Source organism: Sinocyclocheilus anshuiensis, unplaced genomic scaffold (genome assembly GCF_001515605.1).
Source record: "Sinocyclocheilus anshuiensis isolate Anshui unplaced genomic scaffold, SAMN03320099.WGS_v1.1 scaffold766, whole genome shotgun sequence".
NCBI classification, from domain to species: domain Eukaryota; kingdom Metazoa; phylum Chordata; class Actinopteri; order Cypriniformes; family Cyprinidae; genus Sinocyclocheilus; species Sinocyclocheilus anshuiensis.
In genome coordinates this window covers 954858-975309 of record NW_015546060.1, presented here as the reverse complement: position 1 = coordinate 975309, position 20452 = coordinate 954858, and the positions used below count along the sequence as shown (strand labels likewise).

Sequence of the window (20452 nt, the reverse complement as noted above, 5' to 3'; positions counted from 1 at the left end):
TTATTAAACCAAATAAATAATAATAGTAAAAGTAAAAATGAATGCAATATTAAAACAGAAATCATTAGTATACTGCATTTAAGTGCTATTTAAGCTACACAAATTCTAGCTATACTTCCAACTTGGAAACTTGCAAAACCAAGGTTGCATTTTCACTCTGTTTGAGCTAAGAAAATCAAGAGGTCATTTGTTCCTGGAGATTTGCGTGCCAAGTGCATCCAGTTTTGCTTTTAGCTATCAGTAACCTTCAGTGCTTCTCTTCTGTTAGCCTGCTAGCTTTACATTGAAATGTTGGGAGGATCCATGGCTTACAGGTCAAGGCAGCTCTTACAGCCAATTCACAAAAGCTGCAGGTCTCCACCATGAAAGACCAGCATCAAAAAAACAGGACTGGCCGTCTGTTTGGCCCCATAAGAACATGGAATATTAATGCCAACCATCCACTTCTGCATCATCATATCAGTCGCGATTATTCCGTCCTGTGGTTCCGGAAAAGAGAATATGATGTGTAGAGGGCGTAAGGTGCTTTGATGCTATCCGTTCCGTTTGCTGTGTCCCTGAACTACCAGAAACTAAGGAGCAGGATAGAAGCCTTATTGTCCAGCTCCCCAACTGCACCTTGAGAAGGTTCCTCACATCTTACCTAGACCAAAGACCAGTGCTGAAAACACATGAAACTCCTGACCTCTCAACGTTGCTATGTTTATGTTGATCGGGTTTTGCGTAGCGGAGATTTTTTGGTTGCAGTTTGTGGGGAATCTAGAGTGTTGGTGTAAATAATTTGGCGGAAACATCATCCATAATAAAACTCTCACCTGAGGGGAGTGTATCGCCCCAGGCACTGCCCCGTTCTAGCAGCTCGCTCCACCCATGCTGTGTGCCAGCCCAGAGAGACTAAGAGAACTAAGCCTAGAGATCAAAGATGGCTCCGATTAATAGTATCCTGTGGGTGAGGGGTGGCGGGGACTCTGTGTTACTGCGCTGATAAAGTTACTTTCAAATGTTTGCGCCATTAAACCAGACATTTTATGATCCAAAAAACAAAGTCAAACGAAAACCAAGCAAAATTTCACAGACCAAAAAGGTCCTTTTTATTGTCAATAGTGTAGCAATGTATGAAGCTCAGTCACTTTCCAACCAAGCATCTTTTGTGTTGGTCAATGCAGAAAATTCACATGATCATCTGTTGTGAAATCTGCTTTGGGAAATCTTTCACCCTCACAAGAAATTCCCAATTGCATGGATTGCTATTCAGATGACTGTATTTTGACCGATGAAAAAAATGAGCCAAACGACAGTAAATGTAAATCAACAAAATTCAGCTAATTTCATCAAGATTGCTTTGCCATGTCAGTTATAAAAATATTAGATATTATTGCATTTTTTGTTGTTGTTGTAAATTTAACTTAACATTTAATGGAAAAAATCAAGAAAATGCATAATGATAAAATGTTTAACAGAATGTAATTTTTAAAATAATTTCAAAAATAAATATTTATGCATTTAAAAAAATTTACATTTAAAATGATAAATTTAATTCAGAATTTCTTTCAATTCAGAAATATAAATATGTATAAACTTTTGTGTTGGGACAATTGTGGCAGCTGTTGTCATAATACAATTTCATACCAAACATCCTTTATGAATCTGTTTTTTTTTATTTTTTTTTTTTATGAATCCTAAAACGGGATCAGTTATCAGGTAAATGTGCTGGTAAACCCAAGGCCACACACACAAGGTCAACATTTGGAGGCCGTCTGGCCTCCATGACATCAAAACATTAAATCCAGTGTATCAGCCCTCTTACACTCATTAAACGTAGTGTCTCTGTACTGCATTTACAAATGAAGCCTGTTAACAGAAATCAAAATCACATTTACCCACACCGTTCCACTCCCCACCGCTTTAAGTTAGTGTCTGTTCACTCTCAACACAGCCAAACCATTGCAATTTGTCACTGTCTGCAGAGCCCAGGGGGGCTCTTTGTAAAGCTAAGTGTCAATAAAGAGGAGGAGAGACATGAGTTGACCCGGGAGCAGTCACTTGTCTCCTCGATCCCTCCGACTTGTCGAGAGGACCGATGGCAGTCAGCCGATCACTTCTCACGCTTTTCCGCCAGCCAAAGCATCTCTATCTTTCCCACTGTCAGTCTCAGTGTGTTGAATAGGTGCTCGGGCTCTAGCAGGAGCTGAAGGCTTTATCAATGGTTAAATAATTACGACCAAGACATTGATTTTCTCAGCAGCAGGAAAGGTGCTGAAGGGTGAACGATGTTTTTGTGGAGTTTAAATGGGGTAGAGATGATCGTACAGCCCACTTTTCAGTTCACAAACGCCAACATTTCAGTTGGAGCTGCCTCTGTGTTTGTCTCGACCCTCCATTAACACCTCAAGAACATCTTGAGACACGTTTTACTAAATGTTTTGAGCTAGAAATGCCATGCTAAAATGGTGGTAGCTGCTGAAACATGGTGAGACATTGATGCAGTGACCAAAAAACAACTCATGAACACTAGCAGTCAACCAGGGTTGTAGGAACAATTTTAGGTCAAAAAGAGAGAAAGGTCACCAAAAAAATTAATTTCTGTCTTCATTTACTCACCTTCATGTCGATCAACTTCATGTCCATACAATAAAACTCAGTGGGGTCCAATGTTGTTTTGGACCCCATTGGCTTTCATTGTATGGGCCGTTGAAACATTCCTCAAAGTATTCTCTTTTGTAGTCATATGCTGTGTCCCAATTCGCCTACTTATACTATGCCCTAAAAGTATGTACTCTTTTTGTGAAGAAAAAGTACATACTTTTGAGTATGTAGAAGAATAGTAGGCAAGCTTTGGGACATACTACTTCGTCATAACTGCGTCTTTAACGGACGCACTGTTGCTTAGTTACGTGCATTCTGTCACTGTTTAAACTGCCCTGTCAATCATCTTATCACAGTTAACATCATCCACATTTCGTTTAATTTGATTTCCTACCGTATTGGAGAGAAATTAAGAGGTACGTTGATCTGTCAGTCGCGGGTCTATCATGCCGAGAACTCTGCTCATGTGTTTGCATAATGATGCATTTAAAAGTTAATGACCAAAAGTATCATTATAAAAGTTCACAGTGTTGCCGCAGATGAAATATAACGTGGATAACATTAAATTTATATTTTTTCATCAGGTTAGACTGATTATTTATCACTCAAATCTGTTTATCTACCTGTCCGTTGGTCGCGTATATCCGCCATGTTTGTAGTTTTTTAAACACTTTTAATGCGTGTTTGTAGTTCTAATTGAATCCTCATCCACCGCGCAATGTGTTGTGGGCAATATTAGCCGTTAGAGTGTGCATCGATCTGCACTTACAATTCTAACTGGAAGTAGTAGACCATTCGGGAATCTTTGGCATACTGTTTTAAACATACTATGATTTGGGACATACTAATTCTATTTTCGAATACTATTTAGGACGGATCGTATGCGAATTGGAACGCAGCAATAGAATAAAGAAAAACAGTTTTTGAAGAATATGAGGGTGATTTAGGGTGAACTATAGGTGATGATGGGGAATGAACAGTATTAATCTTTGCAGCGTTATTTTCTTTTCAGTCATTCTTTTTATTTGTTTCTTTTTTTAAACAACTCCTTTAAATTTAGTCAATATTTCATCATGTCATATTAATTCATTTCAGTCAGTTTTACTCTGACTTTTATGCAGTCACCATGCACCATTGCATAGCGATTTTTGTCAAACTTTTTTGGACAAAATCTATTCATTTCAATTGGAATCCACGCAATCAGGAATTTTTCCCAATGCAGATTTTAAAAGTGACTTCTGTGCTTTGTCCATATCGACATTATTGAGAATGGACCTTTTTTACCATGAATTTTGCTAATGTGATTGCTCCTTAAAATGCCAGAGAGTGGACAAAATAGGATTCGTTGATGAGAAATTACACCAAATATTCAAAAACTTTATATATTAAACAAATTGAACCAAAATATGCAAACTGTCCTTGTCATATTTTTATCAGCTATTTTTAAATTAAAATGATCGACATAATTCGCATTTTCGACACCACTTCGTTATCATCAAAATGTAAAGGACACGGGTATAACGGCATCAACACTTGACTACGAGATGGGATGCATATCAAGTCCCCGAGGCTTGGCTGTGGGGTCTCTTCCAAACACCTCTGAACAGCACACCATACAGTCACGGCACGCAGTCATTCCCCTTTACTCTTGCTTTAAAGAAGCAAAAAAGGCTGTTCCCATATAGGTAAGCTCTAATTAAGCCAGCCCGTCTTGTTTCCTTGATCTAAATCAATATGTCTACCCTTGTGCAAAGAGAGAGGAGATCAGTAATGCATGTGCAAAGGCTCATAACAGGTGCAAATATTCATTTCCTGAAACAGACCAAATAATTTGGAAGTCAGTTGGGATTGATTAACATTCGAGGGCTGGGACAGTTCAATATTTACGCCTTGGAGACCTCTGGCCGGGGCCAAATAATGGTGCATAAAACTGCAGCTATGTCTTAATTAAATGCAAGATAATAGGGGCAGGTTTTTCTTGTGAGCCAAGCAGTTTGACACTGACGGGTTGTAAGTCATGTGGAAGATGTGAGGCCCGGCTCTAATCAATACACATATAAAGCAAGCGCATGTGTGTGCGGACACACTTTGAAAACACATTGACGCGGCGATGCACGTGTACAAATTTATTTTCAGCGATTTGTGACAATGTGCGGCAGCTCTTCCCCGCTTTGACCGTTCACTTATCGCATTCGCTTGTTGTTGTCACCAAACACGCTCATTTAGATTTCACTCAAAGGTGCAAAACCTTCCAATCAGTCCTGAGTTCTCTGATATTTTACAAATCTGGTGGAGAGGAGGAAGTGGGCCCATGCAATGACCCTAATATTTAAGGGTTATTTCTTTTGCCCACTGTCCTTTCATTCCACACGACAGAAATCAAAACCCTCACTTCTGGCGCTTCAGCGAGAGGCTCTCTTTGAAACGGCAGCCTCATTAGGAGCCTTAAGAGGCTTTCAGACTTTATCAAGCTTTAAAAGCCACTGATATCTGTGGACGACGCATTGCAGCAGCGGGCTCGTGCTTTAAAGGGGAGTGAAAGGATGGCACTTTACCTTTAGCCCCACTAGCTTTTGTCATGCATTCAGTCAGTTCGCCGAATTCCGGCCATTCCACTCTTATTTCAACACTTTGCTTGTGTAACACGGCTGCAATTTTCTTTTATCTCTTTGCTTTTTGTTCTTTATCTCTTACTACACATTACTTTATGATTAGCTTTAAATTGCAAACAACTTTAGCCAATCGTTAGCCATTAGCGATGTTATCTGAATGTCCACAAATGCTTCAGATAAGTAACGTGTGGATTTACTCTTGATAAAGGCAAAATGAACTGTTTATTACTCTTGACAGATAGAAGTTTTGTGTTGTGATTTTAGCGTTACACTTGAATCTCAATTCTATTATCTAATTTCGACCCGAATTACAAATCACTGTTATTGAAATATTATAAGGCCCAGACTTTTTATTCTGCTGAATGGATTTAAGTATGGTAAAAAGTGGTGAATAGTACTAAAAGTACTACATTGTAGTGTTGTAGTGCTTATATTAAACATACAACAATTCTGAGTTTTGACAATAAATGTTTGGAGAAAAATCTTATTATAGCCAAATATGTTTTTTTTTCATTCATATTTTGGATTATTTTTTATTTTTAAATTTTAATGTAAATTTTAGTATGCTTCAGTAATTGTTATGTGCTTTTGTCATTTGTATAAATATTTCAGTTTAGCTTTAATTTATATCTTTCTGAGTTTGAGTTAGTCATCTTCAACTTATTTTATGTCAGATAGCTGCCAAGGCAACAATTCAAATTTCCATTGAATTTGTAATAAAAATGTACTTTCTTCTTATTTACATCATATTTATGTTTTATTTTCTATTTAAATGAACAAAATCGATTTTTTATCATTTTAGCTAGCAATAACAACACTGGTATAGGTAATTGAAAGCATAATCATATTAAGCATTTTCCAATTGCAATTCCATGTTCCAGACTCCATGTGAGTCTGGACATTATCAGCAAAACCTCACAGAATCCAGAACAAGATTGCATCTGGCACTAAAAAACCCATCTCAGGTGAACCGCGTATCCGTGAACTGTTTGTAAAAGTTTTCCCCACTTTCAGAAAGAACAGACCGGCTGGATTTTCCTTCGACAAAAGCTCTGGATGAAGTGATTGAGAATACACTGAGCTATAGGTACTTGTTTTCCTTCTCCGTCTCACAACTCTTGCCGCTGTCCCGTCGGATTCCTCTCTTCCTCTGCCTCTGCCAGAGCCTTATTACAAGCTGTCAGTTTATTGTAAAACATTAGGAAAGCAGAGGGACACTTGCTGTAACTGTCTTATCGATCTGGGGGATAGATTCTGTGATTTAACGCCCAAGCCTCCTATATTTCCACATTTTCAGCCTCCTATTAAAGCCTGTGCTTTCCTTTAGCTATTGATGTATCAACATTAACTGTTACAAGCAACTACAGAAAATCAATGACCAACTTTTATTACCGGCTGCATAACACGCTAGCTGGCTAACGCTCCAGTACTTAGCAGGCAGGCCGGGCCCGAAACATGCCCCGCTCATGTCAGGTGTTTCCTAAGTGATATCTGCACTGGAAATATCAATCATACGAACTACGGCTTCTTTCTGCCTGTTTGTGCAGATTCTTGACCCGGAACTCAGCGCTTGGGTGCCATTTTTATGATACCTGGCCTGCGATGCTACAAGATTCAGCACTAACAACAACTATCAATATCTGTAATGTTCCGGACTTTTGCATTCGATTTCATAGCCACACCTTTAGCGATCATTCGTTGCTTTAACTAGCAATACACATATTCATTTCAAAGTATAATGAGCTTGCTCACTATAAAATAATAGTAGCTCACCGTTTCTGTCTATCACATGAATCGAAAGGGATGTATTTGAAAAGGAACGGCGTGGCAAACACAGATCACCCTTAAAGATTTATGAGACCTGCGGTCCTGCCGGGACAAACATATACAGGCTTTGTTTTTCCGATCAATGGGCTGAAGTTCATTATTCACTCTCACTGCAGCCGTTCTTTGCATTTTTGTGCATTGTAAAGGGGCCTTGTTGTTGTTGCCTGTGCATATCTGAGGTTTTTTTTCCTGTCTTATTTCTTACACGAGTTGAGGTCTCACAAGCTCGTCTATGGGTGCAATGCTACCTTATTCCGTGCCAATTAAATTCTGCAATTTCTCAGGGCCTGCGAAGAGAGCCCACTAGCCCGGGACCTTCAAACCGGCCGAGGAGCCGCGAGCCGCTGTGGCTGTTAGGATGTGTCTATTGATCAGGGAGCCGCCAGCAAGTCTTATTTAAACATTGCACACAAACACAGATAAGAGCGTTACACAAGCTCCAACATAAACTCCCCCTGTCATTTCTCAATCGATTTCATAGAAAGAGATCTATAACAGTGACCGGCAGTGACAGCAGACGGAAAACACTCAGCCCCCATGAGCACTCAGGTCAAACATACACCACACAGCTGAGCAGATGTGCCCCTTTAAAATAGTACTGTCTGAATGGTTTGTAAGCCGTTTGTGTATAAATAAATATTTTCTATTTCTATATTATATATATTTTTATATTTCTATCATTTTGAGTTTTCACTGTAAGTATTGTCAATAGCATAAAATTATAAAAAGGGGGGAAAAACAATACAAAAACAATGGTGTGGCAACACTTTACAGAACTGTAAAATATATAATAGAAAATGTAAATATGTATATTAATAATAAAAATATAAATAAAGGTATTCATAATACTATACAATATAGATTGAATTATATATTTTGTAATAGTTTACAAGCAGTGTTGGGGTAATGCACTACAGGTAATCTGAGTAACGTAATCAGATTACTTTTTCAATTAACTAGTAAAGTAATGCATTACTTTTAAATTTACAGTGAAATATCTGAGCTACTTTTTCACATAAGTAACACAAGTTAATTTGTTTTCCCATTTATTCACTGACAGCTCTCCTGTCCCCGTGTTGAGAGAAATTAGGAGTAAGTGCAAAGGCAGAGGCACTTCCTTCAGCCGGAGGCTTATCGGTTTCACTTTTGGTATGAAAAGGCCTTTACAGTTACCAAAAATAAACTTTTGTTTTTTGTTATTAAAAAATCAAATAAGCCCAGTTCAAGTAACGTAATGCATTACTTTCCATAAAGTTCCAACTAAGTTACTTTTTATGGAGTAATGCAATATTGTAATGGATTACTTTTAAAAGTAACTTCCCCCAACACTGTTTACAAACTTAATATACAGTCAATTATTATCGATATAATGAATTTTATATATATATATATATATATATATATATATATTTCATAAATATATAAAATATTTCTTGACTGCAGAATACCACAACTGACCAATTATAACCATGTAATTAGAATCATTAAGTATAATGTATAAAAACTGTGATTGCAATAATTCATGAGAACAATGGATAATACAGTACTTCATTACATGTGAAAGCTTATATTAAAACTAAAAGTATTCTAAATTAAAAGACATATCTGTGAGAACGATTTTATAAGTTGTGACTTAACAGATGGCTTTGGCTTGGTGAATGTAATGTTTGTATCTGTCAAAATCAGAATCACAAAGACATTCATGTGTCCAGTGATCATCCGCAGGGCACCAGAGAGCAGCTAAGCCCTAAAACCGTCCCCTGTAACTGGAGCCCGCTGTTAAACGTGATGGCACAAATGAGCCGACAGGTGCTGCGACCATGTCTCTTGTTCTCCTTTTCATCCACCTCTCCTTCCTCCCCCCATCATTGTATTTAAAGCAACAAAGCTGAGGAATGCCTGCACCGCCTTCTGATTGGAAAAAATGCCCCATCATCAGTCTTCCTGTAATGTAAACTGGGGCTGGGGCTGGACGGGTGTCACACTACAGGGACAAATATAGAAATGAGAATTCATCTAAACATTGTCTCACTTGGGGGAGAAGGTTTAACAAGAATGGCAGGAGAGGCGTGAGGTCACTAAGAGACGTGGGCAAGGGCCGTGTGTTGTCTGTCAACAGTGGGAATGCTGGGAAGAGTGGCCGAGTAGGGTGTTGTCTATTCTGGGTGTTTTCCATGCTTGGAGACCGTCTTGTCATCGAACTATTATGTTTCTGGAGGGTTGCCATTTTTATGACAATATGGACGATTCGATTGAGAACAGGAAATGATGGAGAGGAAGAGGGGCTTAACATGTTAGAGCATGTTTAGGGTGATAGAGTTACCTTCAAATGTTTGCACCATTCATCTAGATGTGCTATTCTTCACGTTCAACCTAAAAATGTCGTTTGTGTGAAAGAAAAAAAGAGACTGTAAAATAACTAGTTTATGCTAATACAGGCTATTGTGCAACTTAAGGCATTGCTGAGAATGCAACACACATTAAACATTTTATGTATATGTAGCATATATTCTGCAAATATTTTGGTCTGAAAAAAGTTTTTTTTTCTCATATAGGAACTACGTAATTCATCGCCCAGCAGTTATCTAAATAATTTGGGAATTAAAAATATGCTTAATTTTATGTATTTAATCTCTGAGTGCTTCACATCTTATGATATTTTACTCCTTTTATCCTTCTTGCCAGTAGTTAAGCTAAAGCTCCACAAATTAGCTTAGCTTTGACAGGAAGCTTACAAACATGTCATGTAACATTACCCTCGAGGTAAAGGAGAGTGCAGCTTCTAAGCAGAATGAATTAAACCAGAATTTACACTCACATCTATAAAAAAAATAGAAGCAGCTTTAGTGAGATTGTGATGGTCAATCATGAATATTAAAAAAAAACAATATTTGAAAAAGTGGCCAAATAAAAGGAGGAAAAATCATGTTATGGGTTAACTGTCCTTCACTCAAGAAATATACATCCCCAGGCACTGTGTTGAATTATTAATTCAAATTTGTCAAAAGAGGGGGTAGAGGGGGGAAAAAAAGAGCGATATTGATGGATGCTTGGCTTTAATAACCTCATTAGGTGTGTGGTTTCCACTATGGGCAGGATCTGGACTGCAGGTAGAGATTTTGGGGATACTTGATCCCTGAATGATTTTCTGTCACTTTATTATAAACAAGAAGAGCTCAACGTGCCTCCCCATTTCTGCACATGCAATCAACTGGCACGAAAACGTGTTGAATGCAAATATAAAGACGCTCAGAGGCAATCGTGATAAGATGAAGATGGACAGGAAGGAGTCGAGAGAGTCTCAGAGGCTTGTCTGGCGGTTCAGAAATGATCCGCCTCTCAAAATGATGGTTTTCCAGACACTTAGACAGACAGACAGACAGACAGGCAGGCAGGCAGACAGACAGACAGACAGACAGACAGACAGACAGATAGATAGATAGATAGATAGATAGATAGATAGAAGGAAGATAGAAAGACAGACAGACACAGACAGATAGATAGATAGATAGAAAAATAGATAGAAGAATGAGAGACAGACAGACAGACAGATAGATAGATAGATAGATAGAAGAATGACTGACTGACAGACAGACAGACAGGTAGATAACTGTTGATGAAGCCATTTAATTTATTACCTTCCAAACACAGAGTTTTATCATGATCATTATCGTGGGTTCAGCCCACACCCTGAACCTGCGAGCTCCTGACAGTGATTGCACCAAAATAAGCAGATGTAAATATATTTCCCCTCACCTTAAGAGCAGGCAGAGTGCCTTTCAGCTAGCATTTGTAACTAGAAACGTTTGCCCCAGCTTCTCGTGTTTTTTTCATCACACCTAAGGCGTTTTATACCCTCCCTCCCCACGTCAAGTGTGCGGCATCAAAACCATCCTTGGGCGACTGGGACGTCTCTTCTACCTGCTATGACGGGCTTACATTTGACTTAATATATCCCCAACTGTACCAGTCCTGTTTAATTCCCTTTCATAGCAGTCAGAGGTGACCAGGGATGAGCAGATTGAGCCCTTCATGTCTCTCCTGGCTTTACGTGGCTTAGTTAGGAAGAACAAACCTCGAAGAAACAAGCGATGAGCTCATTGATATGCAATGTTAAAGAGAATAAAGTTTGTATGGTTCACCGTTGCGACTGATTTTGCATCCAAAAGCTCTCAAAATATTTCCAAACCACCTAAACAGAAGTAAAACACATTGAGTAAATATTATCACCATTGACCAGGTGGACGTTGGCCATGAGCAGAGCTTCAGGGGCCGGATTAGATGAAAAACGGGTGTTTGGAGGTCAGCGGAGTTCATGTACCACCCCAGTTCCTGATTGGTGCGAATCAAATTAATGATGAATAAAGATTAAATTTTGACATACTTGACTGACTATATGATTACAGCATGCTGTAAAGCCAAAGGGAGGGAGCTATTTTGCCCTTTGGAACTCTTTGTACACACTCTCTACAGAGTCATAACTTTCACAAATACACAATACTGTCCTGAATCGCCCTGCTTTTAAACATTATTTGTTTTTGATCAGCTTCCAACAGGAAGTCATTCATTACACTGATATCTCCCTGCTAGAAATGTCAATGGATTTATCATTTGCCTTTCAAATTTGGAATTGTGATTTAATTGCTCATTGACTAAACTATTAGTGGTGAAATTCCATATCCTTGTATATCTTCATTTGCAGTATGCATACTAACAAATTGTAATCAATATGCCATTATTGCAGCGAGCTGATGAACAAGATAGTGTATGTCGAATACGGTCTTGCTATATTTGGGCATCCATGTCAGTATACAAATGAACTTCACATGGGCTTTGGGGGGTTGCCGGCATGAATTTCTTGTGGAATGATCTTTTTTCACTTAGAAAATCATTTCTAATTAAAAAGCATCCCAGCATATCACAAGGCGAGGGGTGGTGCTGGGGGTGTCTGCGAGTGGATATGTGGGGTCGTCTAGCATGAGCGCTAGTCAAATGAACAATTAATTCCTCAGGACCTAAGGGTTTAGAGGCAGGCTACATCCCGGCCATAGTGCACTAAGGCTGTTTCATGAAAAAATAAGAAAAAAAAGAGAAAAAGTTGATAATTAGTCCCACCGTGGCTAAATGTTGAGATAGAAAATAAGAGTGCTTACCATGCGATGCTTCAACCTGACTGGATAACTGCTGCTTGTACATTTTTCCTGCATTTTTTTTTTTTGTATCTGTCAGCAGGGCATGATTAAGCGTCTCTTGTCGTGGATAAATTAAACAAACACGTTAATTCTCTCCTCACAACCTGCCTCTCTTGCTCGGGGCAGAAGAGATCAAGCCATTGTCATCGATCAGTCAACTCTTTTAACAACTCCTTGTGCTTCGGGTTTTCATGTTCAAATGCGGCCCCACAATAATTAGCAATTAAAATGTGACTTTTTGTTGTAATGTCTTTCTTTAATTAGTGTGGAAAATTAAAAGAGCCACAACTCACTTGCAGAAATTTGGAACAAGGAACCATAGTAACTACACTTGGAAATTAAGCAAATCGGTTCATTCAGTTAAGAAAAATGATTCTACAAGTTGGCATTCTTGTTGAAACTGAAACTGAAACACAGAACAGACAATATATAGACAGACAAACAGATGGACATACAGACAGATGACAGACAGACAGAAAGATAGATAGATAGATAGAACGACAGACAGACAGATAGATAGATAGAACGACAGACAGACAGACACATATATAGATAGATACAGACAGACAGACCGACAGATAGATAGATAGATGGAAGATAGATATAGATAGATAGAACGACAGACAGACAGATAGATAGATAGACAGACAGACAGACAGATAGATAGATAGATAAAACGACAGACAGACACATATATAGATAGATATAGACAGACAGACCGACAGATAGATAGATAGATAGAACGACAGACAGACAGACAGATAGATAGTTAGAACGACAGACAGACAGACAGACAGAACGACAGACAGACAGACTGTTCAAGTTTCTCCGCCACTCTTGCTCTGTACTTGAGAGGCTTCCTTAACATCTCGCCCTCAAAAACAACTTGACTGACAGGACTGTGGAACACATTGTTTGTTAACCGCTTTTTGCGAGGGCTAAAATAACCCGTCTGGAGCTGGAGATTTGTAATTGGTCATCTTCTGGTGAACCACTCCCCCTTCCTTGTCCTGATTGTGCCTGCTGGTGTCACCCAGGGGTCAAACATCCTCACCAGTGCCATGAAGGACTCACAGCTTGTTCTACAGACCTCATTACATTGCTGATGGAGTCACTTCCCCCTACACCCCCTCTGTTTTTTGTCGGCCGATGCAGTCTCGATTATTTTTAGGGGAAAAGAGAGCAGGCAGAGAAGTGTCAGCTGGCTCATTAGATATGGCTGGGTGGGTCCGAGTGCTTTCAATCGGACCCTAGCAGTCTCCATTAGGTGGGACTACAGCGGGATGACCACACTCCCGTTCAACCCCGGGTCAAAGGGATAAATAAAAGATCACATGAGATGGCCCCTCAAAACCTGATTAAATAGAGACACACTCCAGGGATTCATTAGCAGCTCCAGCCATCACAGAACCATCCACACCCTCATCTGAAACACAAGAACACATGCAGCTCACTGCAACACATTAACACGCCATAAATTAAAGACATGACAAGGAAAATGTAGAGCATAAAAATCTGATGAAAGACATTTGAAATCTTGATCACTGGAGATCTGTTTCTCCCAAATTAATTTGCTTTCTCATCAAAATCTCCAGAGATTTTAAGCATGGAATAAAAAAACAAACAGTATACATGTACATCTAAAAAAAATTTGAATATCATGAAAAAGGTCAATATTTTTTGTCAGTCATTTCAGAAAGTGAAACCCATATATTATATAGATTCTCCATGCCACGCCGCATTGATGCAGTAATTCATGCAAAAGGAGGCCCAACCAAGTATTGAGTGCATAGAAATGAACATACTTTTCAGAAGCCTGACATTTCTGTTTAAAATATCCTTTTTTTTATTGATCTTATGTAATATTCTAATTTTCTGAGACACTTAATTTTGAGTTTTCATTATCTGTAAGCCATAATCATCAAAATTTCAAGAAATAAAGGCTTGAAATATTTCACTCTATGTGTAATGAATCTATATAATATATGGGTTTCACTTTCTGAAATGAGTGACAAAAAATATTGACCTTTTTCATGATATTCTAATTTTTTTTAGATGTACCTGTATATTATGTTTTTGAAAGATGTCTTTTATGCCCGCAAAGGCTGCATTTAGGGGCAGTCGTGGCCTAATGGTTAGAGAGTTGGACTTATAACCAGAAGGTTGCGGGTTCATGTGGCACTGAAGACTGGAGTAATGATGCTGGAAATTCAGCTTTGGATCACAAGAATAAAATGTATTCAAATAGAAAATAGTTATTTTAAATTGCAGTAACATTTTACAATATTACTGTATTTTTGATCAAATAAGTGCAGCCTTGGTAAGCATAATAAGTCTGGTTTTCTGATTCTGATTATCAAAAACATTAAAAAGAATAAAAAATACAACTATTGTAAACTTTTGACCAGTAGTGTATAAAACACCAACATTTAAAACGTTACATAAAACATTTCAGTAACCACAAAATTGTCTTTATCTCATCTCATCAGACGTCAAGAACCTGGAGAACTTCCACCTGGTGGAGAGCGTCCAGGAACAGGTCAACGCAGCGCTGCTGGACTACGTCATGTGCAACTATCCTCATCAGACAGACAAGTTCGGCCAGCTGCTGCTGCGGCTGCCGGAGATCCGGGCCATCAGCCTGCAGGCCGAGGAGTATCTGTACTACAAACACCTGAACGGTGACGTGCCCTGTAACAATCTACTTATAGAGATGCTGCACGCCAAACGTGCCTGAGGACCGGCGGCGAGCCTTTCGTCTCGACACATCGCACACACTGCTCCCAGCACCACCTCAGTCCAGCATCATCACCAGACGATGAAATGTGCACGACATGCGCACTGACTTCATGGGTTTGCGGTGAGCCAGACACTTTGGACCTGAAAACCCGAAAGCGAGGGTTTGGCTCAAAGGGTAGATGCATTTCTGGTAAAGAAATTAAATGAACGAATCAAGAGTTATAATGACCTCTAGGCTGTGGATTTGTCACAGTATTGTCGAACCAAGACTGTCAGTCGTTATTTGTTCTGTGTGCAGCTGATCGAAACGTCCACCTTACACTCAGACTTGAGGTGGCGGGTTTAAGATTACCGGGAAAGGACTGGGCGCTCTTTCAAGACTGGAATTGCCGGCATTGACCCAAAGTTTCCATTAGGGCCTGGCCATGTGGCCTTCCTCTGTCTGTTTTAAGGCACACAAGCTGGGCCGGAGCCAGTAGGCAGAGGTAAGATGGACAACCAGCCATTACCCACATTAGCGCCAACCAAGACTTTATTCCAACCCCTCACCAAAAAAAACAACGCATCCTATTTCTCTTTTCAAATGGGCAGCCATATCTTCTTTGTCACTCTGAGGCTGCTTTTACCAATATTTTCTCTCCAAAAGTGGAAAAGAAAAGGATGAATATCCCAAAACCTGTCAAGAACACATCTGGGTCGTATTTAATTGTATTTTTATTCAAAGTCAACTGAAATAATGATTATTGAATAAAAAGTTATTCACAATACAAAATGAATTTTGGAAGTAAATGTGCTAAATGCTAAGTTGTCATGAAAACAAGAATTATTCATTATTAACAATTTTATTATTAATTTAATTCAATAATTCATATTAAAAGGAATTTTGGAGTTAAATGTGCTACATTGTAATGACAATTAATAAAAGTATAACAACTCACAATAAAACAGTATTTTGGGAATAAAATGCTAAATTGTCATGACATAATAAAAATTAAATACGTAATAAAACAATTTTGGTTGTAAAAATGCTAAATTATCATGAAAATAAAAATGAATAATTCTTAACAATTTTATTAGTAATTTAATGAAATAATTCATAATAAACAAAATTTTGGGAGTAAAAATGCTGAATTGTCATGGAAACAGGAATTAATAATTATAAAAAATTACCAAAGAAATGCAACTATAAAAATATAATTTAAAAATCATTTCTTATTTTTTGTGGGATGCAGTGTGACCTGGAAGATTCACCCTCCAAAAATGCTTAAAACCATTTACCTCACAACACACCTTTTTCTTTTTTTGGTGTAGATTTTTCTGCTCAGTTGGAATATTTTGCAGTTTGCTCATCAACAAATGTGAACGTGAATAAAGTGCAGTCTCAGAGCCTGTATGAAGAAATACCGCCTCCGTCAACACAAGACCAAAGCCTGCAGAGAACAAAAAAGGAAAAAAAAAAGAAAAAAAACCCTTAACTATCAGTATTAATAATTTGTGATGTCACAGTCATGTGAGTCTTGCCTTATTTCATTTCCATGCTAGCTAACCGTGCTGATGTGAATTATGATATGTAAAATAAAAAGTACATATATATATATATATATATATATAATATAAAAAAAAAAAAATATATATATATATATATATATATATATATATATATATATACATATATATATAAAGTATTAATGTTATACAATTGAAAAGAAATGAGGTGTTTACATTCATGTGGTCATGTGGGAGATAACTGTGATGCGTTCAATTGCAAAGCAATGATTTCATATAAAAACGAAACCATTCAGAAAAGATTATATTCCTCTTGTTTGCTTTCTTAGGTGTGTACAGTTTTCATTTTTCTTAACCAGTACTTAATTATGTCGTGAGACACTAAATCAGAGAGGAATCTCACTTAATACTGAGTTTCAAAATGCTTTTTTTTTTTCTTTTTCTAAATTGTGCTGGTTTATTTCTGTGGATATCTGTTTTTACATTCTACGTTTGAAATGTACGTCACTGGTTAAGCTTAATTTATTGTTCTGGTTTCATCCATGTGTTCCTGCACAGTGGGGTGGGGTCATGACTAAATGTATTTGTTTACTGTAGCACGTTTTGAAAAATGTAGATACGAGATGCAGTTATGGAGCTAAATGGCGATTGAGTGATTCACATTAAACAACCATCAGTCCTGCCACTGTAAAATATCAAGAGTATCGTGGGATTTCACTGAATGTTTTTATGATAGCGTCTGTGTTCTATACCAAAGACAGCGTCTGTCCTTCACTTGTACTTACCGGTTTGCTTCACAATGAACGGATGCAAGCTTTGATACTTGGGGACTGCCGTTGTTTTTCCTGAACGCTTCATTTGACTGTATTATATAAAATTGGTGTTAACGTCAACATGAAATCAAAATTGATCCAATTTACTTCCATATCTATCAGGTTGGTGTCATCTAGGACAGAAAATAATGTTATGTTATGGCCAATATTATTTAATTACAAAGAAAAGCAAACAAAACAAAAGCAGAGGAAAGGAAAACAAAACAAAAAGCAAACTGAAGCAAAACAAACAAAAAGGAAAACAAAACAGAATAAAAAACAAAACAAAAAGCAAATTGAAGCAAAACAAAACAAAAAGCAAAACAACAAAACAAACAAAAAGGAAAACAAAACAGAATAAAAAGCAAATTGAAGCAAAACAAAACAAAAAGCAAAACAACAAAACAAACAAAAAGGAAAACAAAACAGAATAAAAAGCAAATTGAAGCAAAACAAAACAAAAAGCAAAACAACAAAACAAACAAAAAGGAAAACAAAACAGAATAAAAAGCAAATTGAAGCAAAACAAAACAAAAAGCAAAACAACAAAACAAACAAAAAGCAGATTGAAGACAAAAAAGCAGAGGAAGGGAAAGCAGAACAAAGCAAAACAAAACAAAATCAAAGACAAGCAAAACAAAACCGAAGGAAAAGAAACCAAGCAAAATAAAAGCAGTAAATTAATCAAAATTAAGATTAATATAAATAAACAGTACTGTAATAATTGCAAATGATGAAGAAACCTTACCATTAGCATACATCAAGATGCACTTTTCATGACAGACTTGACCTTCAGCCTTCATTTTCCTATGAAAGGTCTCCTCAAAAGTAGGTGCTGGTGTTTCAGAAGGGAAGTAGTTTCCCAAAATCCACTACAAACTCGCATTCAGCTCTATTTTTGCATGTGACGGCCACTCCACCAAAATAAGTATCGCCATAGTTTTCCTGATGAAATTACCTGCTTTACATGGAAAAATGTCACAATACAGAAGTAAATTGGGTCGCAAATGGCATTTCGTGTTGACTTTAAAAGGTCAAAAAGTTTCGTCCACACAGTAAAAAACTGTTTAGGTGGCTGTTGTATCACACCGGAAATGAAATGTGTTGATTTAAAAAGCAGTGAAAATGACCACCATGGTGACTTAACCCAATCATCACGCATTTTTGTAATGATCTTTCTGATGTTACACACCTTATCAATGTAAATTATTTCAGACAAAAATGCTGTAGAAAGTATTTTGTATGAGCATAACTGCTTTAATCCATATTTGCTGCATGGCATCTACGCCCCCATCTGTACATAAGGCCACTTCTTTATCAATTCTAGGGAAATTGGTTTGTATTTGCTTCGTTTTGTGACTCTACTGTGTTATGTGTTGATCAGACCGACAATCTTCAGAAATCCAGTGCCCCTCGGTCCTATTTTGTTCCCCACAACCAGAAGTCCTGCAGCTGCTTTGGATGTGTGCTTACCTCCCTGAATGTTTGGATTGGGATTCTCTTGTTTGTGCGCTGGAAGCCGCAGTCAGACCCGCATCTCTGATGTAACCTCTTGCCATAAAGAGTTTCCATACAAGCTCTTGGAATCTTTCCATCATATTTTAATAAATGACTATTATGCCAAAAGTCGTTGTTTTATTTCCATCTCTGGCAAGAATCCATGATCAATGAACAAGTTTCATTCACCCTACTGATCATACAAACATAAACAGATTCACACTTGATACAGATTCCAGAATAAGAAAAAGGCTTTCAATTTCAAGAACACATACCTGATCCTGTTACACTCGCAATCAAATATAGTGTGAAGACAAACTAAAAAGAAATAAACTGCCAATCATTTACAGCAAAAATTAATTTGAGCTTATTCAAGACAAAGCCTGTATAAAATAGAGTAAATCTAGTAAAACATTCCAAGTTGATTAAAAATTAACATATTTAAATTGTCGTTTGCGTCAAGATAAATTACAAAGCATTTAGAAACAATAAAGGGATAGTTCAACCAAAAAAAAAAAAATAATTATGTCATCATTTACCCACCCTCAAGTTGAAAAAAAAAAGTAATTTGAAGAATGTTGGTAAGCAAACAGTTGATTGACTTTCATAGTATTTATATTCCATAATTTGGAAATCAATGGCTACCTTCAACTGTTTGGTTATCAACATTCTTCAAATTATCTTCTTTTGTGTTTAACAGAAGAAAAAAACTCATACATGTTTGGAACAACTTGAGGGTGAGTAAATGATGAGAGAATTTTCATTTTTGGGTGAACTATCTCTTTAAGGATATAATTTACAGACTATCTGCGATTTACCAAAACAAAAGATGTGAAGAATTGTTTCAGTGAAGACACGTCGCCGTTCTGCGGAGGACGTGAATAGTGGGACATCCGTTCGGCCTCCATGGGTACGTTCAGACTGCATTCGTTTGGAAATCTGTCGTTAGGTTTTCTTAAGTTCTCCTGAAAGAATGAGAAATAAGAAAAGAAAATTAAGGACAAATACAGAGAAGTACATTCTAGCATACTTTTCACCCCAAAAAAACTGTTATACCACCAAAAAAAAGTTTACCTTTTACAAAAATAATACACTTTAAAGTGAAAGTGTATGTTAATTGTAATTAAATCAAATGTATTATAATTTAAATTGACATTAAATGCAACTGTTTGAACTTAAAGGGGGGGGGGGTACAATGCTGTTTCAAGCATTCAGTTGTTTACACTGTTAAAGAGTTGGATTCTCATGCTAAGCATGGACAAAGTTTCAAAAAAACAATTTGGACGTATGACGGAGTATTTCTGTGCCAAAAATCTTACTTCTGGGTTCGTACAAGTTTCAGAGAGTTTTTTTTTTGATCGTGGCTCTTCATGACGAGATCGCTCCCATCAACGCGCTTCATCCGGCGGCAGCGCTGCATGGGACTTGCTCGGGAAGAATGTCTCCAATCCAAAGAAGTGTTTTTGGTTGAAAGGGAAAGATAACTTTGTTCAGCTTCCTAAAGAACCCAGCGTTATGTAAACAGTTGATACAGTTTGTTTTTCCGGACCAGCAATGGAGTTTTACAAATGTGTTTGTTGATGAACGTTTAATAAACAAGGCCCAGTTCGACGCTGTATTTGCACATCGTTTGATACTGAAGGATGGAGCGGTCCCAGCTATAAAAGATCCCGGTCATGAT

The 20452-nt window shown here is 37.6% G+C and overlaps 1 protein-coding gene across 2 annotated transcripts in view; it reads left to right on the top strand.

The window, feature by feature from the left end:
• Nucleotides 1–15744, top strand: part of nr5a2 (nuclear receptor subfamily 5, group A, member 2) — a 55388-nt gene extending 39644 nt beyond the window's left edge. For both annotated transcript variants that reach the window (XM_016500685.1, XM_016500684.1), the window contains exon 7: nt 14707–15744. In XM_016500685.1, the coding sequence (XP_016356171.1) occupies nt 14707–14954 (248 nt within the window). In that variant the 3' untranslated portion in view covers nt 14955–15744. The remainder of the gene's footprint in view (nt 1–14706) is intronic.
• Nucleotides 15745–20452: the final 4708 nt, after the last annotated feature.